The 23,137-nt window shown below is 45.1% G+C and overlaps 1 protein-coding gene and 1 long non-coding RNA gene across 5 annotated transcripts in view; one reads left to right on the top strand and one right to left on the bottom strand.

Annotated features, from left to right (window-relative positions):
- LOC123366513 overlaps window positions 1–11,241 on the bottom strand; it is a 33,104-nt gene extending 21,863 nt beyond the window's left edge. For both annotated transcript variants that reach the window (XR_006578114.1, XR_006578112.1), the window contains exons 1-2: window positions 10,857–11,241; window positions 6,073–6,218 (exon numbers count right to left, since the gene is read on the bottom strand). This is a non-coding gene — a long non-coding RNA (uncharacterized LOC123366513). The remainder of the gene's footprint in view (window positions 1–6,072; window positions 6,219–10,856) is intronic.
- NINJ2 (ninjurin 2) overlaps window positions 1–23,137 on the top strand; it is an 85,974-nt gene that overhangs the window by 55,844 nt on the left and 6,993 nt on the right. For all 3 annotated transcript variants that reach the window (XM_045010037.1, XM_045010047.1, XR_006578111.1), the window contains exon 3: window positions 21,069–21,300. In XM_045010037.1, coding sequence (XP_044865972.1) covers window positions 21,069–21,300 — 232 coding nt within the window. The remainder of the gene's footprint in view (window positions 1–21,068; window positions 21,301–23,137) is intronic.

The following is a 23,137-nucleotide window of genomic DNA, read 5'->3' as shown; positions in this document are numbered from 1 at the left end:
CTCCTTTCTCTTCAGGTTTCCACAGAGCACCTGCCATACTAAAAATACCAAAACCTAGACAGGTCCCATTTTTCTGAGATTCTAATGAGTCTCTTTGACAGCCAATTCCCTTCCCTTGTTCCCCGCATCCACAAACTCCACAAGTATGTTCTGGGTTACTGGCAACTGCTGGGTGTCCCTTCTTCCATTAGACTCTGGTCAGGAGTAGATTTGCCTTTGAATAATTGGACTGGAGCATTCAGGGCAGGATGAATAGCTTCCAAAACTGAGACAGCTGAACAAAATTCTGCCATTGCTTCTACCCTGTTCATCATCATCAAGTTAAGTGATGTTTAGGTCAAGGGTGAGTTGGGTCCTAAGACACTACAAAGAATCTGATAATTAATATTACTCTAATAGAGCTGCACTGGTGGGAGAGACTATGCCTGAGGCACAATCCCTCCCCCAGCTCCTAGTGCAGCCTTCTTATCTGGTGCACCACTGCGGAGGGGATGGCACAGCCATGACCCTCACATTTCCCCCGTTTTGGGGTGATTTGCACTCCTGGATGCTCCAGGAGGAAGCTGCTATTATGGACCTTTCAGAGGTGGGGGTGAGAAGGGAAAAGGCTCCTGTACACCCAAGCTGTGACTAGGCACAATATAGCCCTAAACTGACAGGGACTAGGTTTGGAAGCAAGAAGTATAGCCCATGAGGCTTGTCAGGGAGAGATCAGACAAGCCTATGAGACTCAGAGAACTTTGCTTGAAGACAGAAGGGGAAGTCTTTACTGAGATAGTGTTTGGGGTGGGGGGGGGGGGAGAGGGGTTAGAAATCAGGGGCAATGTGGTGTTTGGAAGGATAGTATAAAAGGCCACAGAGCATTTAGAAAAACCACCACAAATTTATGAAGCTCTAATTTAACCTACATGATCAAGAGAGGGAGAACTCTCCCAGCAGGACAATCACTGAGTGACACCTTCATCCAAAGAAACAAATTGGAATTATTACATCATTAGAATGCTTTGGCTTTCCTGGAATTGTTACCAAGGTTTAATATTCTAGTTACAATTTACTCCAGGATTTTAGGTTTCATTTTATTCCCTTCATAGTTTTTTCCCCATAGATCACTGATATCAGGAAAGTTCATACAGTGTTAGCTCATAGATGTTATATTTTCAATGGTTTTAAACCCTACAGCATCAATTCTGAATCCTAAATAAGGTACATAACATATGTTGAAATAAAACCTAACATTTGCCTTCTGAACTCTTCACCCATAGACTTCACCCCCTAATCATGTAGGCTGCTCAGTGCAGCTTCCAAACTACACAAGTGCACTTGTGGTTTCTCCCAGAATTAGGATATTATCCAGATAACATATGACCCCTTTTAGTCATTCTATCTAAATCCATAATGCACTGAAAAACTGCTGGTACATTAGCCACAGCACAGGGTAACTGATTATGTTGCAAAATAATCCTTTCAAATGCATTCATCAGTGTATTGTTTAGATTTACTACCCAGCACCACCTGCTGGTTAGCTGGTGTCAAATCTAATTTGGTGACCCCCCCCCCCCGTCCCTCCTCCCATAAACATTGGGACAAATCTTGATTTTTAGGAGTGGGATATTTATCTATATAGGATTGGGCATTTGACCAATTCAAAATAATTGGTCAATTAACAAGTCAAATATTTTAAAGCACTAATTTATTAGAACATTAACAAAAAAATGACAAACCACCACAAGACTGTAAAAGCAGCAAAGACTCCTGTGGCATCTTATAGATTAACAGACGTATTGAATCCGACAAAGTGGGTATTCACCCCAAAAGCTCATGCTCCAATACGTCTGTTAGTCTATAAGGTGCCACAGGACTCTTTACTGCTTTTACAGATCCAGACTAACACGGCTACCCCTCTGATACTTGACACTGCAAGACTATGGTCTCTAATAGGTTTAACCTTAGATAGATATTTATGCCTAATTATAAGAGACAAGTTACTTAACTGAGTTATTTTAATTCAAATACAAAACAATGAAATTAAGTTCTAAAAAAAGTAAAATAAAAATTATAGAAATGTAGGGTTGGAAGGGACCTCAAGAGGTTATCTACTCCATCCCCCTGTGCTGCAGCAGGACCAAGTAAACCTGGAAGATCCCTGACAGGTGTTTGTGTAACCTGTTCTTAAAAAAATTCCAATGATGGAAACCTCCATCCTTCCCTAGAAGCCTTTCCAGAGCTTAACTATCCTTGTAGTTAGAAAGTTTTTCCTAATACCTAACTTAAATCTCCCTTACTGCACGTTACTTGTCCTACCTTCAGTTGATGTGGAGAATAACTGAAGATTGTTATAAAGGGGATGGTTATCAAATATGTTAAGGGCTGTTACGAGGTTCCCCTTCAGTCTTTTCTCAAGACTAAACATACCTAGTGTGTGTTTTGTTTTTTAAAAGCCTTTCTTCATAGGTCAGGTTTCCTACACCTTTTATCATTTTTGTTGCTCTCCTCTGGACTCTCTCTAGTTTGTCCACATATTGCTTAAAGTGTGGTACCCACAACTGGATACAGTATTCCAGCTGAGGCCTCACCAATGCCAAATCATGGGACAATTACCTCCCATGTCTTACATATGACATGTCTGTTAATACACCCCAGAATGATATTCGCTTATTTCACAACCATTCCATGATGCAATCAAAAAAGTAGGCAGCTTCCTACATCAAGGCATTTTTGCTGGAATATTTGACCGTGAGGTGGCCGGCTCACTAGTCCATAGACATTCTCTGACCCTTCAATTGACCAGCTTGCCAAGTCTAGATCCATAAAGGATCAAATGTTTTAACTGATACTGCTTGATCTGACAGTGAAGTTTGTACCTGGGACCTACCCGTGAACTTCTACCACTTGAGAAAAAGACTAAGCTGGAAAAAATACACAAACCTCACGTGGACCAGCCTCTAAACAGGGACAAATACCCATCCTCTTCTAGAATGTGTTACGATTGTCACCAAATGTTCCTCAAACTTTTCATTCCACCCTGTTTTAGATACATACACAAAAGATGGAGCCCACTAACCAGGAACAAAAATGCAGAAGCTATTCCTTCCTTTTCTAGCTAGTACCATTAGTTGCTGATTCCCAGCATCACTCAGTGAGTAAGGCACTGGCCTGGTTTGCAGAAATTTTAACTGGCTTTCCTTGAAAAATAATTTAGTCCCACGTCCCTTAACCATCATTGATTTGAACATAAGTCATATTTAGTACCCACTTCCTCTGTGTTTCAATAGTTTGGTTAACTCTTGGCCAGTCTAAATTTAATTTCTTAGTCTAATTTTGACTAAAAGAACACAAATGTTGTTTATCAATGTAATATTAGATCATCTGATCCTGACAACTTACTTGTGCTGGCATTTTGCCCAGTATTCTAGCTATTGCACAGTCAATATGGTCAGAACTACATTGATGGGTTACTATTTAAGATGTCTGAATTTAGGTTACGATATTCAAAGCCAGCCAAGTGATTTAGCCACGCAACTTCCATTATTTCAATAGGAGTTGTGTGGCTAAATCACCTAGTCTGCTTTGCCTGTATCAGTTTTAGTCTTCCAGAATTTTTCAGAAATAAGATATTCCTGCTCAGTAGCCATTTCCATTGTGATGCATACACCACTTCAGTTCATAATGTATGTAAATTATACTTGATCATAGTGTTCATTATATAGAGTCTCATATTAGTTCCCTCAGTTTTCTACATTTGGCTTCCCCGTTGTCATCAGAGCGGGGTGGAGACTGGAAGCAGACTTACTCTGTGCGCCATATTCTAAACACCATCTACTCTACAACCCACACAAGAAATCCACCAGCAAAACCAGAGAAGACCAAACTTGACATTTCTAATGTTAAGGAAAAACAAGCAGAACACGCCTACTCCAGCCCCCACCCCTTAAAAAACCCCACTTTCCTGGCCTTCACTATTCATCATAGTGAAGTGTACAATCCCAACTTAAAATGTAAGTATTCATAGGCGACCATTGAACACTGGAATCAAATATTTCCAACTTAGATGCCTGAAGTTTAAAACCCACATAGAAGCCTGATATTCAGTTGTGCTCTGCTCAAGTTTTCTCCATGGACAAGCAGATGGATAGATGTTAAGAAACGGCAATGAAATATTCTGTTATTGGTGACAAGCAAAGGGCTCATGGTGTGAACAGGTAAGTTGTGTTGCTAGGTTTCTGTGCCCTGCTGCCCTCTTGTGGAACCGAAAGGACCTGCTTGGATGTATTAGTTCTTTGTGGATGGAAGTGTTCACGCTCTGGGAAGGAGAGCTAAGCTAGTCCAGCTGCAGAACTTTGATCCAAAGCCCCTGGGTGCTATTATTTAGGTTCTCCATCTGGGTGGGAAGGAAAATATTTCAACATGAAAAATCATTTCTCTCCCCATCCTGTTCTCCAGGGCTGACCTCCTGATAGATCGTTAGAACCTACAGGGCTGGAACCATGGGGGTTCAGGGCCACCGATGCCTCCACCTTGCCAAAAGAGGCTTAGGCTGGGCTCCAGCGGGAGCACTCTGTGTAACTGGGTGCTACAGGAAGTACTGCCCAGCAGGATCAGAGTGGCAGCCTCAGACACCTCCCTCATTGGCTGATACCAGTATATATACAGGGAAGCCATAAAGGGGAGCTGTCTGAGTAGCCACACAGACTTCCTGCCTGTCTCTGTTCTAGACCCTGCTCATGGGAGACCCTAGAGTCTGGCTTCTGACCCTGCCTGACACCTGTCTCAGTTTGGTCTACCCTGGACTCTGACCTCCCAGTACCTGACTCCTGATCTGACCACTAGGACTAGGAAACAGCATGAAAGTATCATGGTAATCCTGCTGCAGCGATCTTGCATTGCAATTCAGGGTGAGAGTTCAGAGAAGGGGGATGGCCCTACCTGGATTTTCCAGTTGGTTCAGAAATGTAAGTTCTCTGAACAGCTGAATTCCAGGGCAAACCTCAGCATTTCTTTGGTGATATCTCATCCCCAGCACAATATCTCTGCCCAGAAGAGCCTGTGTCATCGAGGATTAAGCATGCAGAGAAAAGAAGGGAAAGCTGGAGAGAAAGGGCTGAAGGAACTGGACTAGGACTCAGGATGATGATTAAAGGAAGTGAGGCAAAACTGTATGTTTCAGAGAAAGCTTGTTCAGATTCTGGATTCAGTTCCCAGCTCTACCATTGACACTTCCCAGGTGACCTCAGGCAAGTCTGTGCCTCCGATCCCCATTTGAGGATTGGGAATATAATCCTTTCCCCATGTCTTCACTGGTCTTGTGTAGTTAGACTCCGAGCTCTTCAAGGCAGGGACTCTCTCTTACAGGGTGTTTGTACAGGGTGTAGCACAGTGGTATTCAGCCTTTGGTCTGCAGACCCCAGAGGGTACACAGACTATGTAAGATTTCAAAAGGGGTCCACACCACCATTTGACTTGGTGTGTGTGGGGGGGGGGGTTGAAAACCACTGGTCTAACATAATGGGGTCCCAATCTCAGTGGTTTTCTCTAGGCATTATATGAGTAAAGATAGCAACTACAACCTCAACCCTGCCCAGCCCTGGCCCTCGTTGCCACCTAGCTGAGGTTGGAACTGAGGTGGCACAATCACCCCCTCACAGTTTGTCCAGAATGCGACCAACCTGAGGGACAGTCCTGGACCCGCTGACCTCAATTACAAACTCCCATTGACTTCAGGAGGCACAGGATTGCACCCAAGACCCCCGTAACTGGATGTAAATCCCACCAAAGCCTTGCCCAATGGAATAATATCTTCCCATCTTTGGTTTCAAATACTCTATTTGATACAACCTTGTCGTTGACTGACCTGCTTTGCAGCACCTAAACAATATGTTTCCAAACAATTGCTTGGTCCACTGGCACAAAAAAGAGAAAAGGAATTTAAATGAATGAATCTCCTCTCAGCGAAAAAGCTTAGGGACAGACCTTAAAGAATCAATGTCCTAAGTGTAGCTGATAAATGTCTGATCTCCTAATTTGTGCATTAGTTGTGCTCAGCTATATTAATGAAAAAATAAAAATTGTACTTACTTTTCATTGCTGGGGGCCATCTCACATTTTATTGCTCCAGGGCAGTAACAGTGCTGATAGCCAAGGACTGGGAGGCAGGAGGCCTGGGTTCTACTCCCAATTGCCACAATCTGTCACCCTACCTCTCCGCTCCTTTGATTCCTCATCTGCAGAAGAGGGGATAATGGTCACATGGGAAAGGCGTTGAGCTCCTTGGGTGATGAGTGCTGCGTGTGAGTAAAGTAGTAATCCTTGTTAACAGGAAAGTTACCCTTTTAGAAGCCTATTCCTCCAATCTCATCTGCACCTTATTATCTAAGACTACAACTGAGACCAGGCCCCTGCTCTGCAAGATGTTGTACATATATAAAGTAGGAGACATTCCCTGCCCTGAAAAGCTCTTGATTTAGATGGACAAGATAAACAAAAGCAATATTATCCCCTTTTGCAGATGAGGGGCTGAGGTGCAGAGTTTAAGTGACTTGCCCAATGTCGTGCAGGAATTCTATGATAGTCCACAATTTATCCCAGATTTCTCAAGTCTCAGTCCAATGCCTTAACCCGCAAGGCCAACCTTCCACTCATAAGAAAAAAACCCACTAAAAATGTAATTAATAAATGGGCAGCTTGCCAAAATAAATCCCAGAACAGGTGCAATACCCTAGCTCAGACAATAAACAGAACTTACCCATAAGTGCAATAAGTTGACCCCACAAAAAGCAACATAAACTCAGCAACGTAAGGACAAAACCAAGCAAAGTCTTGAGCCTTGCTCAGAAGATGTTTCAGATGTACTCTGGGGTACCTGGAGGTGCTCACATGGACACGGTGGAGAATTGTGCCTCCTGCTAAGCATGGTGTTTCTTGTCCTTTCCAGACTACATTATGGAGAGATCAGCAGTTCCAGTCTTGACAAGACAGTTTCAATAACTATTGCCACAGCAGAACATCTAGAAACAGGGACAGCCCCTCAAACAGGCGGATTTAGTTGAAGGCTTTAATGCTAACTTAGTTGAAAAGCCATTGCTGTGCAGCACTGTGCATTTTCTCACATAAATGTGGTAGCCATTTGCTAGACCACTCCCCTAATGTGTTTAAATCTCTTTCCAAAAACAATCCATTCTGTTGCTCAAGCTAATAACATTTCCATTTTTTTCTGCCACTCTGCAGGCACAACTGTTATTAAACACCACACTAAAAAGAAGCAGCCCACTGTGGGCTTCCCTACACTACCACTCATTGATAATGATAATTACCTGCCCATTTAACCAGCTTGCTATCTTTATTCAATATCTGACAAAAAGCCCAAAACAACCCCACCCCCACACCAACCATTTGTATATTGTTCAAGGGTTTATTCAAGTCGAGATGGGCAACAGCACCTGTTTTTTGCTTTTAAATGACACAGGGCCAGCTCCTCAGCTTGTGTAAGTTTATATAGCTCCACTGAAGTGAGTAGATCTGGCCTTTTAGATCCAAAGATCCTTTTAGTCATAGGACTAAATCAATCACCTGTGTAACTTTCCTGACTTCAATGCACTTAAATCAGAGATTATCTGGTCCATTATGTAGTACATAGAAATAATACTTGGCACTTCTTAGCCATACATTTCACAGGACTTCACAAAGGGGAGCCATTCCCATTAACTTCATTTGACAAGTAGGGAAACTGAGGCACAGAGCAGTAAATTGACATGTTCAAGACCCCACAGCAAGTAAGTGACAGAGACAAGAATAAACCCAGACCTCCTGACTTGAAGCCCAGTACCCTATCCACCATGTTGTCTATGTTGTCTCAATATACCTGAGCAAACTAATGAAGTAGCCACCAGAAGCTCAGTGTTCTCTCAATATCAGAAATAGACCTGACCCCAAGCAGCAGTCACCCAAATCCGAACTTCTTTCAGATTTGGGGAACCAAACTTCAGATAGACAGACACTAGCCAGTGGGTGTAACTAAAATGATGGGCATGAACTCACTTTACCTTTGAAGGTGTCTTCAATCTATGCAGCCCAGGCCCAGCTTTTCTAAATATTTCAGAACATAAGCTATTCAGGCCTGGGGATTTATTCATCTTTACATTTTTAGCTTCGTAAGCACAATGCAATAGTTACTGTTGTGCCTCCCGGCTGCTCTTCATTGTTGTATAGGCTCATTTTCTCTGCTAACCTACTTTTAAATTTCTCATGCAAAGCTGGATGGCTGGTTTTAGTTTCTACTTGCTTTCTCAAGCACTAGGATAAATCTACCTCGGGTGTTAAACAGGAGTTACTGGAGTGTCTAGCCTGTACATCCTGGCTTTAATAGTTGTTCCAGCTAATCCTTTTCAGTGCACTCCCAGTATTCTGCATATTAAAGGGGGTTCCTCCTCCATGCAACTACTTCTGTTCATCAACCAACCCTCCCCACCCCCACCAGCAAGTGGTGATTGCTGGGGCCATGCTGTTCTTGGATTTCAAGTTCATTAATTCCTCTGGATTATGGAAATAAACTCCCCCACCAGCACCCCCTTCAAAGCATCCCGACAACCTAGGAAGGAAAGTTATCTTTCTTCTAATAGCAGCTCAATCCTGCTGCCTGCCAGTTGATTCCTGGACACCTTCAATTCAGTACTGTAAATACACTTAACTAGGAGGATGGATATATAGATATTTATTTATTTATTTGATAGGACAGTTATTTAAGTGATACATTATTTATGTTGCTTTGTAGCCCAGAAAGCCATATGGCAGCTGAGATTTGAATGGATCTGAGAACAGCAGTGCAGAGTGCCATTATGTGTGAGGAAGAAAGAAGGAGCACCTATGGACACAAGGCAGGGGAAAAAAGGGAGATGGATCTGCACAAGAGAAAGGCAGAACTCAGTGGAAGGAGAGGTGAAAGAGAAAAGGGGGAAGTACTGATGAGGAAGCAAGCAAGGGAAGGTGATGCTAGATCAAGGGAGAGGAGAGAAAGGGAAGCTGATGGGGCAAGCCAGATACTGAGACAAAAAGACAAGAGGAGTTGGAGAGAGGCAGAGCACACATTTGATCCAACAAGCAGGTCTCTGCAGGCTGTGAGCACCCAGCCAGACAGCTGGGAAGTGGAATCCTGTTGCAGTGTCAGCCGGAGGGCAAGGGCAAGAGGAGGAGTGTGGGTCTACGTGCAGCTATGTTACTTCATTACTCACCCAGGCTGCTCTTCTGAGTTCCAACTAGTTAGAGGACCCTTCTGCGAGCCACAGCCAGGAGACATCCTGGGCTTAAATATTCCTTTCCAGACATTACCCTGAAGATTTTAAAGGCTAAATTCCTTATCTTTGTGTGGTGTTAGGTTTCCATTTTAATCTTCTGTTCCTGGATATCTTCAGTACAGTAAGAAGTAATCAGACGAGCTATTAGGCAGACTCTCAGCTGGTATAAATCAGGGAGACTCCATTGATTTCAACCGGCTGGCACACTGGCTGAGAATCTGACCCATTTTTAAATATTACAGTAGTACTTAGGAACTCCAATCAAGGAGGAGGGCCTATTGTGCTAGGTGCGAAACAGAGAGGAAGACAACATTCCCTGTCCCAGAGAGTTTACAGTCTAAGTGCCAGACAGGACATAACAGGTGAATAAGACAAATTAAAGGGGTTTGAGTGTGAGACAAACTGAACAGGGTTTAGTAGAAAAATAGGCATCTCAGCTGGCCACTTGCCTGACCTTCCATTCCAGAAGTGGAGCTGGCTCTAACCCCTCAGGCTGCTATCCGCTTGCTGGAAAGTTCCTTTCTGGTTTCACAATTCTCTTTTGAGTGTCTGGTTACTAAGACCACTCCTTCACATTTAGGTGCTGCTCTGATTCCAGGAGGGCTGCATCTCTTGTCATCACCGGGATACACGAACTCTCTGAGAGGGCTCGTGATTAAGGCCCTCCAGGGGCTTTACATACCAGAAAGGTATCTCTATCCTGATTCCTGGGCCTGATCCAATGCCCGCTGAAGTCAATGGGAGTATTTCCATTGATGTCAATGGGCTTTGGATCAGATCCCTAGTGAGCAGAACGAGTGGTCATATTACACAAACCAACCACTACAATTGACCTCCTTGCTGGAAGCCTCAGCAGAGAGGCAAAGGAGGGAATGGGCCCTGAAGACTGAATTCACCTTTTGCTTGTAGCCTGCATGGCAGGGTTTATTATTGCTTTTATCTGCTGAACACTGCCAATGTGTTTGTTCTGTACAAAACCCAGAGATAGGCACAATCTCTACCTAAAGGGATTTATAATCTACATGTTTTAATCATTGTCCATACTGCTCTGTATGTACATGCCCTTGTATATGCCTAATAATCCAGGACCATTCATGTCACCCTTTCTACATATCTGTCCATGTCTCAGCACATGTACACTGGCATATATCTCTTTGATGAGGGGGCTGTCACAGGGCATGCCCACCTCCATAGCATCTCTTTGTACCAGGCCATGGCACGGTAGTGGTTACTTTAGCACCACTTTGTCCATGCTCCTGTTCTGCAACAGTGGAGCTTCCATAGCCCAGCCCTGTCATCTCACTGTCCCATCCCTTTCTAGGGTTAACAGGAAAGTCCAAAATAGGAAAACTCAGAGTCTAGAGGCCTGCATGCCTGGCCCTTGGTCCCCAGCTGGGGCTCATCATTCTTGGCCTTTGTCCTGTACTTCCTTTTCCTCTTGGTCTGGAGGAGAGGTAGGTGGAACCAGGATCACCTACCTGCCTGCTCACCCACCAACCCTCTCCTCTGGGTTCCAAAGGCAGCCAAGGGCTGATCCTTCAATCCCTCACCACTTCTCTCTACTGCTCCTACCTTTTTCCTGTTTGTCAGCATCTTCCACAGGTCTGGTAACTCCCCTATTCCCAACCTTGTATTTGTGGCTCATCGGCACTTTTCCCCAACCAGCTACTGAGGAGCTTCCTCAAAGCAGTTCCCAGCAATGCTGTGTCCTCTTTAGCAACAGCTGAGCAGTATTTCAAACAGTCCTTCTGGTATCCCTCATTAAGACAGGAGTCCCTCATCAACTCTCCTCCTGGAGCTGAAGAAGTTGTTCAGCCAATCTCTCTGCTTCTCCCTAAGGCAAAAGTCCACCAGCTTTCTTTCCTGGAGCTGAAGTTGTAAATTAGGCCAGCTGTAGGGCCTTAGCTAGCTTCTCCTTCAGCTGGCCTCTCTTTTCCAATTGGTCCTCAGGCTCAGAGAGTTTACCAGGCAGACCTCTTTCTGTTACAAGGGAAGAGGCAGCATATATGCAGTGCCCCTTCCCAAGGCTCATCCCAACTGGCTGAGAGAGAAGGGAACCTTGCCCAGCTCACTTCTGCAAGGCTTCTGGTCCCCAACCCTTAAAGGAACAGTAATAGGATTTCCTTCCTAACACTATTTATTCCCAGGACTGCTTCTTCTCTACCAATAACTATTTTTGTCTTTTACCATTTTTCTGTACCTGAACAAGAGATCTGTGTAGCTGGAAAACTTGTCTCATCCACCAGCAGAAGTTGATCCAATAAAGATATTACCTCTATCTTGTCTATTTGATATCTCCTAGGTCCTTTTATATATCAGACTCCACAAAATCTTAAAGGGCCACACCACAGGACACGGTGGGCTGACTGCTATGCCCCACTACCCTTAAGGAGACAGACTATTCCGTCACAGAGATCAACATGGTTTAGTGGTTAGAAAATGGATGAGGGGGAGCATAGTCTACTGGCTAGAGTAGAGGTGGGGGAATCAGGTGTATCCAGATTTTGTTCCCAACACTATCACTGACCCTGTGCATATTTAGGTATGTTATTCAGGTCAACATTTTTTAAAGTGGCTTCTTATTTTCAGTACCCAAACTTGACTCACTTTGGAGTCGATATTCAGAATTACTGAATAGTACACCCCCAAACCCGATGAAATAGTCTGGAGCTGCAGGTGCTAAGCATCTCTGAAAATCAGGTCAGAAGTGTCTAAAATAGGGCACCTAAAAATAGAGGGGGTATTTGAAAATGTGGCCTTTAAACCCTGCATCAATTTCTTCATTTTTGTAAAATGGAGATAAGGATACTTTCGTACGTTTCAAGGTTATTATTATTTTTTTAGCTTGGTCAATAAGTGTTTACAAAATACTTTTAAATTGTCAGAAGGAAAATGCTATGGAAGTGCCAAATATTTGTGTGTGTGGTGTTCTCTATGCATGTTTTCATATGTTTGCTAATATGTATTCATCTGAATTCAGATGTTTATCTGCCAGGATCTGTGAGTGAAATGCATGTCTCTACTCCTTTCCCTGTGTGTGCATTACCTCTCTCTCTCTCTTTTTCTGTGTGGTTTATTTGGCATTCCACAGCAGCTCCTTTGGAACTGGTGCTCAATAATACAGTGTCTCCCTAGACACTCCCTCTGCCGGCAAACTCTCATGAAGAAGATTATCATTCACATCTTTCTTTTTCTGTCTCATGCTGTTCCAGTGTCTCTTTTAGTCTCCCCTCACGAGTGTAATAAAAAACAGACTTGCAATAAGAGCTGGTCTGAAAAAAGTGTTCCTTCTCATGGAAATTTTCAACAAAGAAAACTTTTGCTTCTGCTGAAATTTTCTAGGTACATTTTAAGTTTTTGGCTGAAAACCAGAAAGTTTTTGGCCAAAATATTTTGACAAAAAAATTGTCTTCATGAAAAGCAGATACTTCTTACAAAAAAAAATTCTTTAATCAAAACCCTCATTTTCCTTTGAAAAACAATTTCGACAGACATTTTTCTACTAGCCTTTCTTGCAATGGAGTTGGCCTATGTACAGTAGTAGGCAGAGGCACTTTGGTGCACCCTCTTGTGGCCATATTGAGAATATACTGTCACTGTGACTTCATTGTTTGCTACAGTACATGCTCAACTAAAAAAGTCATAACTTAAACCCACCCACCCGCATTTCCCTACTCTCATTTCTAACACCATCAACAAAAAGAAGTTTAATCAAAACTACATTTTAAAATGCATTTGTTTTAAATGAAGGAATGAGGTTTTATAAAACCTTTTTTTTTTTTACACAAAACCTAAACATTGGACCCAAGCAACCCAAGTCTATCACTTTAATAAATAATATCATTGTGTCATATTTCACAAAAGGGAAAATAAAGGGAATTTGTCCAAGATCACAGCGAGTTTTGCACCAAGGATAGTAGTGTCACGGGCAAGAGCTTTGCTTAATTTGGAACAAATAGGACAGGGACACAGAGGACCTGGGTTCTCTCTTCAGCTCAACTTGTTCTATGATGTTTGGCAACTCTCTGGTGGCCTGTGATATACAGGAAATCAGACTACGTGATCTGGTGTTCCCCTCTACCATTAAACTCTATGACTTTACGTCTCTGTGGCTCAGTTTCCCTGTCTGTAAAAGAAGGATAATTATACTTGTCCATCTTTGTGATGCATTTTCAGTTGAGGTTTGCCTCATACTGGTCATTGCTATACATTATTACATACAGCCCAGCTTCAGGACAGTGCCTGGTGTCTGACTGCACTCTTCCCTGACAACATGGAGGGAGAAAAGTGGATTTCCCTATGCTACAGGAGAGTGAATAATTTCAAGATGGGACAAGAGCTCAGTTCTTTCACGTCAACATATAAAATACATCAATGAACCCTCTTGCGTGTACCTGGCTTTGCTTTATCTCAGACGGCTGCTGGCTTTGATAAGGCTCATATTGTCAGCAATCCCAGAGTAAAGGGACAACCTTGAAGTCACTCCAGGGCTGCCTTTATCCTGTGAGCAAATGTAACATTGCTATCCAAATGTTTATAGGGAAGTTTGGCATTATTGTTGTAATGGGGAGAATCCTCTACAAAGGCCAAAACCTGAATGCACTGAATTTCTGCAACTCAGCTGAAGTCCATGGGAGCTCGAGGTGCTCAGCACCTCTGACCAATCAGGTCATTTATTTAGTTGCCTGAAGATAGCTATCGGTGCCTAACTTTTGGCATCAAGTGTGAACATTTTGGTTACACTGCAGTGACAAGAGCTAAGCAAGGGGTAAAAGAACCACAGACCCAGAAGAGGAAGCACTGACTGGACAAGCCAGTCCTTTGGCAGTGAGTGAGCGTGTGCACCCATGAGAGATGTAGCCCTGTCTTTGGTCCCAGTGAGACAGAAAAAAGTTGCTTGTTTGTATTTTATTCCAAACACATACAGCTCATCACCTTTTCATACTGCACCATGCTAGTCACATCCATTTAAACAAGGGGATGAAAGAGGACCCAGGAAACTATAGACTTGTCAGCCTAACTTCAATACCTGGAAAGATACTGGAACAATTTATTAAACAATCAATTTGGAAGCACCTAAACGATAATAGGGTTATAATGAATAGCCAACATGGATGTATCAAGAACATACCATTTCAAACCAACCTAATTTCCTTCTTTGCTAGGGTTACTGGCCTAGTGGATAGGGGAACAGTAGCCATTAAATATCTTTATTTTAGAAAGGCTTTTGACACAGTCCCACATAATAGTCTCATAAGCAAACTAGGGAAATGTGGTCTAGATGAAATTACTGGGTGGGTGGAAAATTGGTTGAAAGACCATATTCAAAGAGTAATTATCAATGGTTCACTGTCAAACTGGACATTATCTAGTGAGGTCCTGTGGGGGGGTCTGTCCTGAGTCCAGTACCATGCATTACTTTAATTAACAATTTGGATAATGGAGCAGAGAGTATGCTTATAAAGTTTGTGAATGACACCAAGTTGGGAGGGGTTGCAAGCACTTTGGAAGATAGGATTAGAATTGTGTGACTTTATCTGATAAAATATGACCATGTAGATCATTTTTTCAACCACTGTTATATATTTACAACAAATCTTGTACAAAGGTTGTAAAGTAAGGTGTCTATGGAAAGGGTATGATTTGCTGAATATGATTACGCTATTTGTATGCATGTATCATTTTTGTACCTATACCTGGATTTCAAATGTTTGTTCCTGGAGTAACACCCGCACATCATGAAGGGACTATTCAAATAAAGTGGCTCATCAAGGGACACTTAACTCACAATTGACCATGAGAGATGCCCATCTACACTAAATGGACTTTCCTGTGGACGTTCCATCTGAAGTATAGGTAATGGCTTCCTGCTATGACTAAGCGAAATTGTGCATAGACATGTGGCTTGCCCATGTGACTCCAAACACCATCTTGTCACCTGTGATTTTTCACTAGCTGTGCTGAGGTCTTTGTTTGAAACAATGGATTTCCCTCCACATGGCAAAAGCTGTAAAGGCCATGGAAACACCTCCATTTTGCCTCTTTCCTACTCAAACCTCTGGACTATGGACTTATACTAATGGGAGCATTCTAACCAAGGGATCGAGGACCTTCCAATGATCCTCAATCCTCTGGTAGCAACCAGAGACTTGACTTAAGCCTGCAGTTTATTCCATCACTGCTACAAGCCTGATCCAAGAACTTTGCAATTATTTTATGTATTTGATTCCTTTAACCAACTTTAACTCTCACCTTTCTTTTTTCTTTTTATAAATAAACCTTTAGATTTTAGATACTAAAGGATTGGCAACAGTGTGATTTTTGAGATGTATAGTGACCTGGTTGTGTGGCTGGTCCTTTGGGATCAGATGAACCTTTTGTTTGGTGAGACTGTTTTTAAAGAACCACTCATCTTTAAATCCAATGTTTTTGGTGGTGATACAAAGACTGGAATGCCTAAGGAAACTGATTTTCTGACCTCGTATTAGCGAGTGTGGTGAAACAGAAGTTTACTTTTGTTGCTGGCATGGTATATCTCATGGGTGAATAACCTCCAGTTTTGGGGTGTATCTACCCTATTTTGTCCTAAATTCGGTATTCTCAGTTGTGACCCCCAAAGGCATGATCACACCTTGACTAATTGGAGGACTGGTCTGAAATCAACAAGATGCAATTCAATACAGACGAGTGCAACATGCGACATTTAGGAAGAAAAAAATTAAATGTACAAATACAAAATGGGGCATAAGTGTCTACACAGTAGTGCTGATTTACAAGGAAAAGTTACAAAAACTGGCCATGTTTAGTCTTGGGAAAAGAGTGAGGAGGAGCCTGATAACAGTCTTCAAATATGTTAAGGGCTGTTATAAGAAGGACAGTGATTAACTGTTCTTCTTGTCCACTGAAGGTAGGACAAGAAGTAACTGGCTTAATCTGTAGTCAGGGTGTTTTAGGTAAGATATTAAAAAACTTTCTAACTGTAAGGATAGTTAGACACTGGAATCCAAGGGAGGTTGTGGAATCCCTGTCATTTGAGATTTTTAAGAACTGGTTAGACAAGCACCTGTCAGGGATGGTCTTCTAGGTTTACTTGGTCATGCGTAAGCACAGAGGGCTGCACTAGTTGATGTCTTGAGGTTCCTGCCAGCCTTACATTTCTATGATTTCTCACTCAAGCTTAAGGGCTCAGTACCAGATTAAAAAAGGAAATGTTTTAATTTGAAAAAAAAATTGCTTTATTTGTCTCTGGGTAAGTGACTGGGAACAGATGGCTAAGCCTACTTGTGCCAGTCACTTGTTTGACAGAAGCACTGTCTTGTTTGCTTAGCTTCATTGTTCTCACATCCTTAACTCATCATTACACAAAGAAGCTATCAATGCCTAGTGTTATCCCACTGGGATGATGTGCTGCTTCCTCGAGAATGGGAAAAGAACCACAGGAGAAAACAATATAAATACAAAATACAGTTGCTTTACTCTGGCTTAGTACCCCACTGTATGGCCACCAATTTGTTGTGAGTGGACCCACTCACTGGGTCCCACATGATTCCAGCTCAACTAGATACAGGTAGCGTCTAGTCACTGTTTCTAGATCTGGGACTCCAGGATATCCCCCCCAGGCTCCGACCGCTTGTCAGACGCCTTTCCTTGGACATGGGATGCCACTGTCCAGCTGCCTTAGACCTTGAAAGCAGTGTCTCTCCTGAGCTTCCTGTTCACTTACACATGCTTCCCCAAAGCTCCACCTAGGCTGTGGGCACTCTGGGCTTCTAGTGTAACCCCTCTGGAAACAAAGTGGCAGGAAAGCAAGGAACACAGGCTTAGCAAAGGAATTTCTTAACCACAGTCTTTAATCTGAAAGCACTTGAGAGTTACAGAACATTAGACATAACAAGAGTTCTCAGATGCACCCTCCACTAGTCTGAGCTCACCCCTTCTTTTGAGTCCAAGGGTCAGCAGTGTTTCAGCATGCACAGAGTCCCTCCTGCCCTCTGTCTCCCGTCCGTACTTAAATGTGCCAATGGTTGGCCCCTCTCTGTCCTGCACAGAGCAGAAGAACCCTGTTCTTAAATAGAGCCTCTGTCTCTGAGCCATGTGGACAGATGGTATAGTTACAGATCCAGCAATCAGGTCTGTGTTCCCACCCCATGTGGGCTCATGTAGAAAAACCATTGCTTCCTGGGAGTGGGTCAATAACAAAATCAGTGGCCCTAGCTTGCAGTGTGATGGCTCTTAGTGTAGTTCTTCAATGAGATGTTAAACACTTCTCCTGAGCTGTGCCCAGTACGATAGGTTGCCCTCAGACAAGGTTAGCCTAGTAGTCAACATCTCTACAAAAAGAGCTCACAATTTGATACAGACATATCCTATTGTGTCACAAGAGTACTCTCCTGCCAGGAGAGAGGGATCAACAGCTTACAGCACAGGGAGCTAAAATTATCACCTTCAGGCTGCAGCTGGTTCTCTCTCATAGACTTAAAGGGCCAGCTAATGGGAGAGCCTATGAGGAAAAGCTCAGATAAAGCGGTAAACTCAAAATGGGGAGTTCAGTAAGGCCATGTAGTCAGAAAATCATGAGGTGGCTGATTTTCCAGCTTTCTAAAGGCTCTGGTGGATATGGGTGAGAAACAGCCTGTGTTATCCAAAACTGCAGCCCAGCATGCTACAGATTTCAACTAGTTATATATTTCCTTTACTCTGCTATGGTGTTAGATTATCAGGGTTGGATGAGCCCTCAGGAGATCATCTAGTCTAACCCCCTGCTCAAAGCAGGACCAATCCCCAACTAAATCCCCAAATGGCCCCCTCAGGGATTGAGCTCATAACCCTGGGTTTAGCAGGCCAGTGCTCAAACCATTGAGCTATCCTTCCCCTCCCCATGTTCTGCTGATATATTCTGGTTCTTCAAGATCTTAGCTCTTTCCTTCACTTGAGATTTGCTACCATGTCACCACACTCCCAGTGAATATTTAATTAAAGATCATCATCTCCTTCTCCCCCCTGCTTCTCTCACACTCTCCCGGCCCAGTGTCATTTGGGTCAGGGCAATGAGTCTAAACAAGCTGCAGGACTCAGAATTCAGTCAGGATGGCTGACAAAGGCAAAGGAGAGGAATTAGCTGATGGGATGTAGTAGTAGCTGGCTCTTCTCCTCTGTACTCTTTATTAAGTCAGGGGTAGCCAAAGGTGCAATCTGTAGGCCGAATGTGGCCCAGCAAGCCCTAAAATGCATCATCCCACATAAGAACATAAGAAAGGCCGTACCGGGTCAGACCAAAGGTCCATCTAGCCCAGTATCTGTCTACCGACAGTGGCCAATGCCAGGTGCCCCTGAGGGAGTGAACCTAAAAGGCAACGATCAAGTGATCTCTCTCCTGCCATCCATCTCCATCCTCTGACGAACAGAGGCTAGGGACACCATTCTTACCCATCCTGGCTAATAGCCATTTATGGACTTAGCCACCATGAATTTATCCAGTCCCCTTTTAAACATTGTTATAGTCCTAGCCTTCACAACCTCCTCAGGTAAGGAGTTCCACAAGTTGACTGTGCGCTGCGTGAAGAAGAACTTCCTTTTATTTGTTTTAAACCTGCTGCCTATTAATTTCATTTGGTGACCCCTAGTTCTTGTATTATGGGAATAAGTAAATAACTTTTCCTTATCCACTTTCTCAACATCACTCATGATTTTATATACCTCTATCATGTCCCCCCTTAGTCTTCTCTTTTCCAAACTGAAGAGTCCTAGCCTCTTTAATCTTTCCTCATATGGGACCCTCTCTAAACCCCTAATCATTTTAGTTGCTCTTTTCTGAACCTTTTCTAGTGCTAGAATATCTTTTTTGAGGTGAGGAGACCACATCTGTACACAGTATTCGAGATGTGGGCGTACCATGGATTTATATAAGGGCAATAATATATTCTCAGTCTTATTCTCTATCCCCTTTTTAATGATTCCTAACATCCTGTTTGCTTTTTTGACCGCCTCTGCACACTGCGTGGACATCTTCAGAGAACTATCCACGATAACTCCAAGATCTTTTTCCTGACTCGTTGTAGCTAAATTAGCCCCCATCATGTTGTATGTATAGTTGGGGTTATTTTTTCCAATGTGCATTACTTTACATTTATCCACATTAAATTTCATTTGCCATTTTGTTGCCCAATCACTTAGTTTTGTGAGATCTTTTTGAAGTTCTTCACAATCTGCTTTGGTCTTGACTATCTTGAGTAGTTTAGTATCATCTGCAACTGCCTTCATGTCCACTACAAAGCTGCAGCTCACAGACGGCAAGTCCCAGCTTCTCTGACCGAGCTTGGCTAGTATCTGGTGTATTTACAAGTTTACCCATCACTTCGTGCCTCTTCTGCTCCCTGTAGAGGCTGACCTACACCTACAGACCTTGTGTGTCTGTGTTTTAAAACAGCTGACAGTTCGGATGAGTGTTTCAAGAGTAGGAACATAGGAACTGCCAGACTGGATCAGACCCATAGTCCATCAAGTCTGGTATCCTGTCTCTGACAGCAGCCAGCACCAGATGCTTCAGAGGAAGGTGTGTAAGAACCCTGCTGTAGGCAGACCTGGAGTACCTTGTCCACGGGGGAATATTGCTCCCTAACAGGGCCGGCTCCAGGCACCAGCCGAGCAAGCTGGTGCTTGGGGCGGCAGATTCCAAGGGGCGGCAGTCCGCCCAAACCGTTTTTTTTTTTTTGCGATTCGCTGCTTCCGCTGCCCCTGCAGGATTTTTTCTTTTGGTTTGCTGCTCCTGCCGCCCTCTAGGGGGTGGCAGCGCAGAAGAGGGGAGCGGCTGGGAGCGGTGCCAGGTCTGCAGCAAGCTCGGCACGGCAGCCCGTGTCCCTCCCTGCCCGCCCACTGGAGCAGCGCCGAGCCCTCCCAGCAGGCGGCGCGGCAGGAGGGGGCCGCATGGCGAGCGCCCCGCTTAAGGCAGCCCTGGCTGCCCCCTTCTCTCTCTCTCCCCCTCCCGCCCCTAGCTGGGGTGTGCACTCCGCTGCCCGGGGTCTGCAGGGCTGGGAGTCCCCCTGCACCCGCGCGCCCGTCGCCCCGCAGGTTTTTTTTTCTTTTTGTTTTTTTTGTTTTTTCTTCCCTTTGCCGCTCCGGCCGGGCGGTTTGTTTCACGCCCCTCCCCCCCCTTCGTTGCTCCGACTGGCTGGCAGGTTTCCTGGAATTCCTGCCCCCCCCCCTTTGCTGCTCCAGCCGGGCGGCAGGTTGGTTCCCCCCCCGCTTTGCTGTTCCAGCTGGGCGGCAGGTTGGTTCCCCCCCCCCCCTTTGCTGCTCCAGCCGGGCGGCAGATTGGTTTCCTGCCCCCTCCCCCGCTTGCTGTTCCGGCTGCTGTGCAGGTTTTTTTTTTTTTTTGCTTGGGGCAGCAAAAAAGCTAGAGCCGGCCCTGCTCCCTAATCCCCCGTTAATGTAAGGTTGCTTTGTGCCTCCAAGAATGAGGGTTAAATATCCTTTCTTTCATAACTCCTGGGTTTTGTTAAGCCATATGACTAACACTGGCTATTCTTATTAATCATACAAATGTCCAATTCTTTTTTTAATCTTGCTAAATTTGTGGTCTCCCCAATTATCTTGTAGCAATGAGATTCACAGGCCAATTGTGGTGGGAGGGAGAAGGGTTTCTTTTAAATTTTCTGCCTGTCAGGTTCATGGAATGTGCCTTCTGAAAGCTTTCTAGATTTACCCCCTTGGTGGGGCTAATACTCAAGCCAGAATGGACTGGCCAGTCTGCTTAGGAATCTTACTCTCACTCTCCCTTCTACCCAGGCGGGGAATCCTGGCTCAAGGAGGGACAATCCAATCAACATCAACCACTATGCAACTAAGAAGAGTGTGGCAGAAAGTATGCTGGATGTGGCGCTGTTCATGGCCAATGTCACACAACTCAAAGCAGTGCTGGAGCAGGGGGTTTCATTCCAGTATTATGCCACCCTGATATCGCTCATCAGCATCTCTCTCTTCTTCCAGGTGGTGATTGGAATTCTTCTTATCATCATTGGTAAGATATCTTCTGAGCTGGTGTTTGCCTCCACTGTCAGCAGCAATCAGGGTCATGAAAGGAGGAATGGGGTGGCTGGTGCAAAGACCCACATTATTTCTCCTTCAAATTAGAGAATCTACCAGCAAATGCATTTCTTCCTTCTCCATCTTAGCCTCGAGCTTTACCACTCCTTCACTCCTCTGCTTTCCCATCACTGCACCCCTGTACTAGGGATGGGGAATTGTTTCTCCCATCTCCCCACACTGCACCCCTTCATGTTGCACTCCCCCAGCATGACCTGCACCACATCCTTGCACTCTGCCCTCCTCCATACTGTCCCTGGCTTGTGGCCTAACAGATTGATTCAGCCTGCAGTTCTATCCGACCCTCATTTAATTGATCCCAAACCTGTCCTTGTGCTGTGTGTACAAGAGCTAACGGGTCCCTAGTGTTTCAGCTGGTCCTAGACATGTGCCCAAAGGCCCCCTGCTGTTGTGGTTTGTAGTGGTTCTGTAGTCCTCCTCCCTGTCAGACTCAGAGGGAGGCCACCCTGCCTCACAACATCAAACAACAAGCAGTCAATTAGCAGACTAGGGCTCTGGCCCTCTGGTCAGAGCAGAGTAACAGGGACTCTGTAGTCCAAGAGACAATTTACACAGTCTGTAGGTCTGGCCCTCTGGGCAGGGCAGAGCAATGAGCAGTCTTTAGCCAAAGCCTCCTGGCTTGGGTAGACAGCAATTAACACCTGGGGCTCAGTCTTTAGCTTTAGCTTCAGACTTCAGGCTGGAGCAGACAGCAGTCACAGTCTAGGGCAGAGATCCCCAAACTGTGGGGCACACTCCCTTAGGGAGTGCAGAGGAACATTCAGAGAGCGTAGCTGGCCCAGGCCAGCCCCCCTGGGGTGCAGGGAAGAGCACCACCCAGCCCCTCCCTGCCACCAGCTCTGCTCCAACCCTGGCCCAACTCCTGTCCCTGTGCCTGGCCCCGTCTCCAGCCTCAGCCTCAGCCGCAGATCCACTCCCAGCCACAGGCCCAGCTGCCAGCCCCCACTGCAGGCTGGCTGTGGCTCTGATCCTGCCCCAGCCTTGGCCCCTGTCCACATCCCTGCTCTCAAACTCACCCTCAGCTGCAGCCCCCTTACCCCATCCATGCCCCACTCCCCAAAGCTGCAGGCCCTGCTCCCGGTCTGGGGGGTTGCGAACAGGGGCAAGAGGGGGGGCATGACCCTGAAAAGTTTGGGGACCACTGGTCTAGGGGCTTTCAGCCCCCTGGCTGGGACAAGCCACAAACAGGGCACAGGCCTGCTAGCCTAAGGTAGTAGGCCACCTCCCCAGGGGTGGTTTTAGCAGCAGGGGGTAGGGATACCCAGGCTCACACTGCTCCACCAGGTCCCACCCCAAGGCCCTAACAGTGTCGGTGATCCTGCCACCTGGTCAGCGGGGAAGTCACCAAAACACGCTGACTCATTTCCCGGCAAAACAAGTGGACTAAAGTCTGGTTCCCCTGGGCTACTTCCTACCACCCATCCTTGGCGTGGCTCCATAGTCCACGGGTCCTCAGGCTCCTCGGGGTAAATGGAGGATGGCAGTCCCAGCAACTCCTGTCCACAGTCAGTCTCCTCCAGGGGCAGGGCACTGCACAGCTCGGTCCCTGGTCCAGAGTTCAGCAGCAAGGTACAGCAACTGAGCTGAAGGGCCCGTCTTATCCCGCCCCCCTGCTGCCGGTACAGGAGGCAGGGCTGTCTTGACTTTGCTCACCAGGGGCATGGAGCAGTTCCTCCCCCTCAGGCTCAGAGGGAGGCCACTCTGCCTCACTACAGGGTGCCTGCTCTGTCAGCACACGTGTCTCCAGGGCC

The sequence above is a fragment of the Mauremys mutica genome, chromosome 1 (assembly GCF_020497125.1).
Source record: "Mauremys mutica isolate MM-2020 ecotype Southern chromosome 1, ASM2049712v1, whole genome shotgun sequence".
Lineage (NCBI taxonomy): Eukaryota > Metazoa > Chordata > Testudines > Geoemydidae > Mauremys > Mauremys mutica.
Note: the sequence above shows the minus strand (reverse complement) of the source record. Positions and strands in the feature narration are given on the sequence as shown.